The sequence below is a fragment of the Chrysochloris asiatica genome, unplaced genomic scaffold (genome assembly GCF_000296735.1).
Source record: "Chrysochloris asiatica unplaced genomic scaffold, ChrAsi1.0 scaffold00022, whole genome shotgun sequence".
Taxonomy (NCBI): Eukaryota; Metazoa; Chordata; class Mammalia; order Afrosoricida; family Chrysochloridae; genus Chrysochloris; species Chrysochloris asiatica.
Window position 1 is genome coordinate 6,346,979 of NW_006408540.1, and position 11,651 is coordinate 6,358,629.

At 36.4% G+C, this 11,651-nt stretch overlaps 1 protein-coding gene across 1 annotated transcript in view; it reads right to left on the reverse strand.

The window, feature by feature from the left end:
* Positions 1-3,234: 3,234 nt before the first annotated feature.
* The window catches only part of PCDH17 (protocadherin 17), a 140,854-nt gene continuing 132,437 nt past the window's right edge, over positions 3,235-11,651 (reverse strand). The window contains exon 4 of the mRNA XM_006837597.1: positions 3,235-3,917. Coding sequence (XP_006837660.1) covers positions 3,235-3,917 — 683 coding nt within the window. The remainder of the gene's footprint in view (positions 3,918-11,651) is intronic.

The window sequence follows — 11,651 nt, forward strand, 5'->3', positions numbered from 1 at the left end:
AATTGCTGGAGCTTTGGGTTTCTGACTAAAATTCCAGAATTGACTCTCTTTTTTTGTGCTTATGCTCAGTTATTTTAAGACTTTGTAAAAGACCAAGTGTTAGCAATTATTTATTGTGGGTGTGGTTTTCTTGGGGGTTTGTGATATAAGACAATATTTTCATATTGTAAATTATGCTGATACCACTTCAAATCTCACTGTTTGCTCATGCATCACCCACTCAGGCAAGTTGCTCCCCAAAGATGTGATTTTGGCATTTCATAAGGCTTCCTTGGAAACCAAGCACCAGAGTTCTGTGATAAAGGCAGTTGCTAGCCAAATGAATAAAAACAAGATTCCTTCAACTCAACAATAAAAGCTTTAGAGTCCTAACTGCTGAATTACCACCATCTTGTAAATAAATAATAATCACTACTAAATGTAGGTAAAGTGTTAAACAGCTAGCAATAGTAAATCACTGGTAACAGAAAGCCTAAAGGTAAATCCCTCACACATTGGCACAACGGATTCTTAAAATCTTATGGTGTTTTAATGTCTTCAGACACATATAATAAATTGAACAACTGGCTACTCAGCAGTAAGATGTTTTTAAAAATAAACCCTACTCTCTTAGTTTGTGTCATTTACATACTGCCTTAGATTTTTCTAAGTGGCTATCTGTCTAGTAAGAGAGAGGCAACACTTGGTACAACTAAATGGAAATCAGCTTTCCATCAAATTTCAGCTATCAAGCTAAATCAACCTGAAGTCTCCTGGCAAAAATAACATCATATAACAGAGACAACACATTTCAGATACATAAATTGTCCAAAATATAGAGAGTCAGTTAGATTTCACATGTACAAGATCCCTTCTTTTCTAATTTAAACATTTTACGAAGAATAAAAACCAAGAGTAGAGCTTTGGAAAGGCTGTTACTAGGAACCAAATACAGTTCTCAAGAGAATAAGGCTGATGGGAGTTGTCCACTCTTCCCTCTCAAAGCAGTGTTGCAAGTGAGGTACAGTCTAAAATCTTGACGGCATTTGACAGAAATGTTTTCAGTCGAATTTTTTGAGGTTTGAAATTACAAAACTTAATTCAGTTCAGTTCTATGTTTGTTTCTGTTTTTGCTTTCATTTTTAATATAAGGATTTTATGACATTTATGCTGTTTCTACACTGGCTTGGTGGCCAGAAAAGAAGGCACAGAATTCTCCACTAGTTTACAAATAATGCATTTTCCTGCTCCAGTGTACGAACAGCCTTTATTGAAGTGCCACACCACATTTTCTAGGTATGGGCTTGAAACTGTTTGTCATGAAGCTGTAAAATGCCAAAAATTTTAAATGCTGAAGGAAAATGTCAATCAAGGCATTTCCCCATCTGCTGCTACTTCAGCAAGTGCTAATTTTATTTTTTCCAATTCCTGAAATTTGAGGTTTCCTAGCCTCATATGGAAGTAAGCTTGAAACTTGCTAAATGTCACAGAATAGGTGCCACCAAATGAAAGAAAAGAAGGTGTATTGTTCTCAAAGGACGCCAACAAAAAGAGGCAGAAGAGCGTTGAAAAACAGGAAAAACAATTTTGTTAAGACCCAGACCTCTTGAAAAACACTACACAATGCAAGTAAACAGTGCTGGTACCACACATGCATTAAAGCATTTTCATGTTTTTGAAATATAATGGAAACACACATCTCAAATCACTTCAGATACTTTTGCAAATTAATCAAGGTATGATATCTACATAGGCAAAGGCTGTATGTGTTATTGAAAAAAACATGAGGAAGTTTCAGGTACTGGTACAAATGTAATTCTTGTAATTTAGCATGACTTTAATAAAAGCTTCTACAAAGACTTGCACATAACCATGACTGACGGATGTATTTTTTGACCTTTCAGTTAGCTTCATTAGCTCACTCAAACACATTTTGAACAGATTATGTACTGTAGTACTTGGTAGACTATACATTAAACAAGAGACTTTGCTCTGAGGCACTGCTTCCCACACTCCATGGGGAAAAGGAAGCAGGAAAAAACAAAACTCATAGAGTTCGACAGCTACCGAGGCAACACTTGCCATTTACAATATAAGCCCAAAGATTTTTGCAACACAACTATATATTAATTTAATAAAATACACAATATAGCTCTTATACACTCAACAATTTGGCTCATATGCACGGAATCTGCAATAAATCAATAAAAATATGTCATTTGATGTAAACACATTGAATCTTCTTACATTTGCACATTTAAATGGTCCTATGATTTGTAAATGTCTAAGATATTTCACTTTCCTGAGCTATTTTAGTGTCCACAAATGATTAGAAAACATCAATCCTGTTAGTTTTCTCTGAATATTACCATTCGATGACAACTACGATTCAAAATTCTCCGATGTCAAGTTAAAAACATATCCCATTATTTAAGTCTTTGTTGGACACTAAAATGCTAAATAGACATTTTAAATCTTGAAATTTTCTTCTTCTCCCTATGAAGTGAATCAGTCTATGTGTGTGCAGGACAAAATGGACTATATCTTTTTACATTTAACTCTTATACAACATGAGGTGTATGCATTACAAATGACCAGGATTTTTTTTTTTTCTTTTTGACTAATGATAATGGAATGTTCTTTGTGTTTCTATGTGTGGCAGGTAACTTTATACAGAAATGTTTACCACAAATATGTGTTAATGTTTGGTGTAGCTTGGACTACTGCAAGGTCTTTTGGGACTTTCAGTAGAGGCCTGTGATGACTGCTAGAAATCCACCACAGATCACAAATGATGACCCTGCTTTGTATGGGGTTTATAGGTAAACAGTTAAGTCAGCATGAATCACGGAGGACAGTCTCAGAGTGATCAGAAATACTTCAATTCTCACACTGCATACCTTCCTAACAGATTGTCAAAAGGTAATTCGACTCCTCATCCTCCTTTTTTCTTCTCTCCTTTTTCTTCTCTCTCTCTCTTTTTTTTTTTTCTTTCCTCTTTAAGGATCATTAACTCTTTCCTAATATAAGTTTGGTCAAAACAAAACCATTGTTATCTCTGAAAAAGAAACAGCAGTGAAAAGAACATACTTGTGGGCACTTCAGATGTTCACTAAAAGCCTTAAAGCAGCATTGGTCTTTCTTCATCCCTGCAAAATGAGTTGTCACCAGGAGGGATAATTTTTAAATCAACAGAAGAGACAAGAAAATGCCAATGCCTTTTTTTTTTTTTCTCTCTCTCTCTCTCTCTCCTCCTCACTTTCTTACAGCCACAGGGTCATTTCCCCTGCAGTCCTGCAAAAGCTTATCAATTTCTCTCACGACTTCCTCAGCATCCACAGACTCTCTGCCCAGATCCCTGTTGGGGTGGTCAAGTTGCTCAAGAACAGTGCCCATCTCACTGGAATCCCGGCTGGCTCTGGAATGTACATCCGCGAAGACTCTTGCCATCTGATCAGATGCCATGAAGGGAGGGTCTCTTGGTTGCTTACTGGGAGACAGATACTGACTGTCAGTGGGCAAGTACTGGCTGCTTGCTTCAGCCAGGGCTGCCGGTTTTGCTTCACAGCCATCCAGAGAGCCTTTAGTTGAGGTGCAAGGCTCAATGCATGCCTTGGTTGGGCTGCTGGATGCTGAGGGGACCTCTTGGAGGAGAGGGCTCAGGGCACGTTTGGCTTTTAAATAAGGTTTAACATTGGCAATGAGAATAGTGTGCTCTCGCTTGTCTTTTCCAAATGTACAAAATGTCTTTTTCCCGGTGGGATTCACAGTTTCATAAGTCTCAGTCTCAACATTAGCTTCCACTGTGGGTACAAAGAGATTTGTGCGATAATCTGCATTTTCAGCTTGATTGGCTGCAGGAAACTGTGGCATCCAACACCTGTCAGAATGACCAAGCACTCGGCATTCATCTGTGCAATTAACACACTCTTCTTGTTCTGCAAAACAAAAGAGGAAACAGCAAATCCAATCATTAGGGTTTCCATGAAATTTCTACAGAGGCTGTGATCAGTTCTCAGTGGGCTTGCTTGACCTCTGGTCTCTTAATTAAAAAGGAAAAGAAAACAATAATTAAAACATTTCAGGATGGTTGCATAAACCTGCTGGTTGAGACAATGGTTTTATTTAAGTCTATTCTCCAGATATTAACGAATTCCCTTAGCCAGGGAAGAAGTAAAAAGTGGCCATTGGAGACTAACTCTCAGCAGAATAGAACATCTCTGGAAACTAATCTCCTGGGGCGATCGGTTAGACTTTGTTCTTTATAACCCATCCTGCAAACAGTGAACTTCAAACAGGATTATCAGGATTAATTTGTTAAATCAAATAACAGGGCACAAACTGGATTGCGAACTTTCATAAGAATTTCTAAATTGTCCTCTCCCCGACCCCCACGCCCCATGATTTATCCCTATTTTTGCCTGTAATTGTTATTTAGGTGATAGTCTTGAAATAAAAGCTCTCCTTAAAAAGCCTGCTTTTCCTGCTGAGACTGGCAAATAGAATTTTCTATCAGAATGCATTATGAATAAGCTTGTCAGAAAGTGCACATTGCTATTTTATTAGATATGCGTATGGATCATGTAATCAGTTTTCTTCACTTCTGCCTTTTTTTGTTTTTGGTGTAAGTAGGTGAAAATGGATTTACTCAACAGATATACTTCAGAATGAATGACAAATCATGATTTTCTCTTTTAAAGGATAATGCTTTCTGTGAAAATTTTTCCTTCTTTCCTTTGCCAATAAGCTTATAGAGAATCTAAATAAAACTCTCTTTAATGATCCCTATTTCAAAGATGCTGAACAAGGAAATATGAAAGAAAATTCCTTCATTATGATAGCAGCTGCATACACCCATCGACCCCAATATTTCAAAGCATAACTTTCAACTACAACTTCTCAGTTGTCTGTTTTATATATGAATGGTCATTTCCCTTACATGTATTGATCCTTTTTAAAACAAAAGATGTTTTACAGGAGAGGATATTTACAATTTACTTTTATAGAATTCCCTATGCATTTAGGAACACTTGGGATTACCTTTTAATTGATGCAAGATTATCCCTACAAATGTATCATGTCCTGTGCAGACAAAAAAGTCCATATGAACGACGCTTAAAATAGGAACCAGAAAATTTAATAACATGATAAATGTATACACTTACTTTATAAAGTCATATCTAAATTTGACTTTATGTTCAAAACACATCAATCATTCTTTACCCAAAAAGAGAAAAACAAAAAACATACTTTGTTGTAGCTCAAAGGATTTTCAGCTAAAATAATGCCCTATGAGACTCTGGTTTTTTGTTTTGCTTTGTTTTTAAGGATTCAACATAATGTCTTGACAAAAGAAGAACTTTGTGGTATTTCAAAGCATTCTATATCACTTGGTGTTAAGTGCCATTGAGTTGGTTCAGACTCATAGCAATGTTCTATAGTGTTTCCAAGGAGTAGCTGGTGGATTTGAACTGCCAACCTTGTAGTTCACAGTCCAGTGCTGATCCTACAGCACTACACCAAGAGTCCTTATATCACTTACACATGTGGAATTTTTTTAAATGTTGAAATCGTTTGCTGTCATTTCGATTTTTGTCACATTTTTAAAAGTGGTTTTCTATGACTCAGTGAAATATGAGAAATGTATTTATGAATACAGGTGTTGTTGTTAAGTGCCGTCGAGTTGTTTATACAGGTATGGATGCTGAAATGCAGTCTCAAATGAACTATGCACCCACAAACCTAAATACCACTCATGATCTCAAAGGTTGTTAGGGCTAAACAGATGGACACGAAGAATAGGAACAGCAGAGAAACAAGGCATACATACATTTTTTCTAGGAAGCCCTCCCATCTGGATTTAAAGAAAGAAAAGCTGAAATTTAAACAAACAAACAAACAAGTATTTAAAAAGTTTATTATCAGGTGTCTGTTTTCCATCTCTACTTTAAATGGGAATCAGAAATGTTAAATCTTTATCTAAAAAATGCCATATTTATCATTTAATTCAACAACTTTTCTTCTTACAAAAGCAGATGCAAACTATACTGTGTATTTCACTTGGCAATACTTTGGCATCTTTTAGAACTGTGATTTTAAACGAATTCATTTATACCCCATAGACTTACGTTGAAATAAGTTAACATAGTTTTATATCCCAATATTGACTGACCTTTCATTTCAGCTATTTGGATAACCTACCACTGAATGAAATCAAATGAAGGGGAAAGTGTAAGAGAATAATACAGATGCATATAAGTGTAAATCAACCCTGAATTTAAAACTATCCATGTAAAATTCTGAAAAAAAACTGCAGCTGTTTTACTTCTTTTTTAACAATCTAGTGAATAAATTTTAGGTATTGATTATAATACATTATAAATAATCTCTCTAATGATTAGATTATACTTTTGATGGCAGTGGTTCACAGACAGTGCAGAAAAGCAAATAGACACTTTTGTACAAGCAGCAGAAACTATGAGCCCAGAATGAACTATAACTGCCAACAGTCAAACAGAAATTTATGAGAAGGTGGAATCATTTTTGAAGTAACATAAATAGATGAATTGGTAGGTACATACAAGAGACATGGGTGATATATAATGGATGACCAACTGGACAAAATAAATGAGACAAAATAAAGAAAATAAAATAAGAGAGAAGGAATGCAAAAAGAATAAAGTGTAGAGAAAAAGGTAGAAAAGAAAGGGAGATATAGAGAGAGGGAGGAAAGAAGGGCTGGTGCACAAACAGGGATCTGAGAGTTGTACTAGGAAAAGGTCTGTCATTTGAACCTTCTATTGTAGCTTCTAAGGAGCTCTGGTAGTGTAGTGGTTACAAATCGGGCTGTGAACCGCAAGGTCAGCAGTTTGAAAGTACCAGTGGTTCTGCGGGAGAAAGATGAGGCTTTCTGCTCCCGTAAAAATTTACAGCCTCGGAAACCCTCCGCAGAGTCGCTATGAGTCTGGGCACATATCAACTCCAGGGCACATATCAACAACAACAACAACAACATTGTAGCTTGTTGCTCTTGTTAAGTGCTGTTGAGCCAATACTGACTAATGGTGACCCAGTATAAGATTTTCAAGGAGCAGCTGGTGGGTTTGAGCTGCCGACCTTGTGGTTTGAAGCCCAGTGCTAATCCTACAGTGCCAGACCAAGAGTCCAAATTGTATCTTGTTGCTGTTGTTGTTGAGTGCTGTCAAGCTGGTTCTGACTCATATAGACTCTATTTAGGGTTTCTGAGGAGCTGCTAAGCTTGAACCATCAATCTTCTGGTTCAAACCGACCTTGCAGTCCAGTGCATCAGCCCTCAGTGCCACACCAGGACTCCAAATTGTATCTTAAGGCCCCTCAATAAACTAAGTATGCTTCCTAAAGTAATTACGTGAAGTTTTTTGTTTTGTTTTGTTTTTAATCCCTGGAGTTCTGTAGGATAAGCACTGTACTGCAAACTACAAATTCTTCAGGAGAAACAGGATGCTTTCTGTTTCCTCAAAGATTTACAGCCTTGGAAAACCTATACAGGATCACTGACTTGGAACCAACTCGGTATTTAACAACCACCACCATAAAAACTATAAAAGTAGGTAATCAAACTGCTTTCTGAACCTTAGAAGGAACTGATTTCAGAATAGGTATACTGAATTATAAGCTAAAGAAATGTGAAGAAAGTAAATTATCTAGAAAGCCACTATTTGCATAGATACTTGTACCAGAAAACAACTTTGAAAATGCTAAACAGAATAAGTCAAAGCAAAAACAATTTACCATCAATTGACTTCTTTCTTTTACATCAATCTACGAGTCCTGGTCTGGTACTGTAATACAAAGCACTGGACTGTAAAGTTGGATTGCAATGCAATGCCTGTGGTTCAAACCCACCAGTCACTCCTCAGAAACTCTGTACAGGATCACTGAATCAGAACTGACTCGATGGCTTCTGACAACAACAACAACAAGATAAGCAAAAAATTCATCTATCTCAATTTTCAAGTTTCCTTCAATGTAGCATGATCACTTTCCACAGGATACAACCCTTGCCAATAGATAAAGTGAAATGGTGTGTGGATAGGAGAAACTGAAAGGTTGTTGTTGCTTTGTTGTTGTGTGCCATTGGGTCAGTTCTGACTCATAGCAACCCTGGATAGGGTTTCTGAGAACAGCTAGTGGGTTTGAACTGCTGAAACTCTGAGCACTTCTGCTATAGGGAAAGTTTATATTAACTTAATCTATAAATCAATAATCTGGTGTGATGCTATAGGATAAGCACTTGACTGCTAACCCCAAGTTTGGTGGTTCAAAACCACCAGGTGCTTCTTGGAAAGCCTATGCAGGATCTCTATGAGTGGTGACCAATTCAACGGCACTTAATATCAACAACAATATATTAATAAACATTCCCCATAAATTTCAACAGTGATCTCCCCATCTAGGAATAGCCCTGCATGAACACAGGAATGCAAAAGTTTATTCCTGTCCCGGGCATTCAGGCAGGCATAGGATGCATATACCTGATTACGGAGTGCTTCACTCTCAGTTCAGCTTCAAACATGTCACAGCTATGTCAAGCCAGAATTCTGTAATCTGTTAAGGTCTCCAAATAGGAAATGCACTAGTGAATTCTGCTTCAAGTTCATTTTCTTATTCTTAAATTATTCCAAATGTGTGCATAATAATAAAGCTAAGTGATACTTATACCATATATCATTCTAAGTGTCTTACATAAAGTCATTTAAAGCTGATAACAGTGTTACAAGAACTAGTACTATCTCCATTCTATAAAAGAGGAGACTGAAATATGAAACAATTAAGTGTCTTGCCCAAGGCCATGTGCCTAAAGCCTAGCAAAGCAGGATCTGAACTCAGGCCATAACAGTCTCAGTATCCTATACTGATTTTTTGACATGTAAGTAGGAACAAAAACAAAAATTTGTGTTTCATGTCTCAACTCAAAAAGCTTCTTTTTCCAATTTGTCAAATGCCAGTGTATAAATTTGATCTTTATTTCTTTGAAGAATGAGAGAATTATAATCTATAAATATTGGCAATGAAAGATAGATAATCCACCCCCCCTTTCCTCTGCGTTTAAATGATCATACTCAGGATAACTTGATAAAATACTTTTGCCATGTTTCTTCTTCCCTTAACACATGAGCAATCACTAGAAGTAGAGCAATAGTGCTTTACTTAGAAGAAGATATAAAGTCATAGTCTCCTGGTCATGTATAGGTACAAGTTCTGTTTATAAAAATCAACAAAATAGAGTATCTTGCTTTGTCTTTTTTAGTAGACAACTATTTAGTTTTGCTGTACTTTAATCACAGATACTGCCATGAGGTACACATGGCAGATATTAAAAAGCAAAACTAAATTTTAAAAAACCCAACAACATAACTATGGCAAAAACCTTGAATGACTGAACTAGTTTGGTTAGGGAGAAAATAGTCTAAACGTATATTGCAGTATGGATAACTTCTAAAATCATGACCTTTAAAGGAATTACCTTCATGTTGCCTTTGAAGTAAAGCATTATATTCACTGATAAATAAAATAACGTAGATTTGCTTCTGCTTCTTACCCTATTTTTTTTTTTGTTAACTAAAAACAGCTTTATTTATTTTTCCTTTCTTTTTATAAAAGTAATGTTTGTTAAGTATTAGATTTTCTCAAATGTATGATTTCATGAAGATTCATGAGACAGTCACATAGCTTTCAGTAGTGTTTACAATTCAGAATCATTTTCTATACTCTGAAGACATATCTGACTATTATTATTAAATGCCGTTGAGTCAGTTCTGACTCATAGCGACCCTGCTTAGGGTTTCCAAGGAGCAGCTGGTAGGTTTGAGCTGCTGACCTTAAGAGTAGCAGTCCAGTGCTTATCTTACAGCACCACACCAGGACTCCATTCTGATTATTACATGGGACCCATAGTGAAGAATCCAAACACAATAATCTTATTTAGTTGATTTTGGATCATAATGTATATGATACTTTGGAAAAATGTATAAACTCACTCAAGTGACTACAGACAGTACTTTTAATTTAGCTGAACTATAAATCAAACACGCACATAGAGATTTGCATACAAGAACCTACTGTGGTGCTGTAGGATAGGCACTGGATTGCTAACTGCAAGGTCAGCATTTCAAACCCACCAGATGGTCCTCGAACCCTATGAGTCTCTATGAGTTAGAACGGACTCAGCAGCACTTAACAGCAACAACAACATACAAGAACCCTGGTAGCAATACTTTTTTACTTATTTTCTTATGGATCTTTTGGATTTTTCTTATATCTTTTGAAATATAAGCTTCAATAAAATTGTAATTTCTCCCTTTATCCTACCACTTCGATGTAAAATCTATAACTAGACCAACATCTTTACTAATTATGATTATAGAATTTTACATAATTTAAATTTATTTGGACACAAAAGTTGCCTGAAACTTTCATCTTCATATTGGCTGATACATCTGAAAGGTCTTTAAAAAAACAAAACCCCAAAAAACCTAGAGTAAGCACTTGAATAATTTAGTCTCAGAGATTTTAGCCAAGCAATCATTGTGTGCCAAAATATGGGAACTATGTCATTGTGGAATTATTCCAAGTAACATACTTACAAGGAAAATAAATATTTAGGTAAAACACCAAATTATCTGCCCTTAAATTACTGGGTTTTAGCAATCTTCTGCTAATGTTATTATAGTAACTTTCATAATGTGATTTTAATTTTGTAATATAGCTATACCATTTGGAGTACATAGCCATTTCAGAGATGGATGAGAATTACCAAGAATTATCATGTATAAGATTAAAATTTGAAAATAAAATACGTGTTTAAAGAGAGCAAGCTTCAGCTAAGATTGGTGGAGGTGGTGGTTATGTACTAGGAGTCAGCCACAACTCTTAGGGACTTTGTACAGGGTTTCAGAGGCTGTAAATCTTCATGGCAACTATAATGAGGTTGGCCCAGAATCGGTCAGTGTTTTGTTCTGCTGTGCGTAAGGTCACTATGAGTTGGTACCAACTCGATGGCACCTAACAACAACAACAACAAATCTTTATGGGAGCAGAAAGCCTCATTTTTCTCCCACAGAACAGCTGGTAGTTTCAAACTGCTGACCATGAGGTTAGCAGCCCTAATCATACCCCACTACACTACCAGAGCTCCTTTCAGCTAAGATTAAGTGGTCCTTTATTGAACATAGTTATATTGGAAAAGTCTGAGGCAGTCCTGATGGTGTATGATTGTACAGTTTTCACAGCAAAAATAAACATGTCAAGGAATAGGCCCATAAAGTCTCTTCATGTAAACCTACCTCTTTATTCCAGTATGTTATGCTCTCAAGAAAATATTTTACACAAATGCGATGTTTAAACTTATTTTCCGTGTCTTTGAAGAATGACATGGAACCACCCATATTTGGTAACTAATTGGATATCACTTAAGGAGTCCTGGTGTGACACTGTTGGATAAGCACTGAACTGCTAACTACAAGGTGTTGTTGTTGTTGTTGTTAAGTGCCGTCGAGTCGGTTCCAACCCATAGGGACCCTGTACAGGGTTTTCAAGGGTGTAAATCTTTACGGGAGTAGAAAGCCTCATCTTTCTCCCGCGGAGCAGCTGGTAGTTTCGAACTGCTGACCTTAAGGTTCACAGCCCAATTC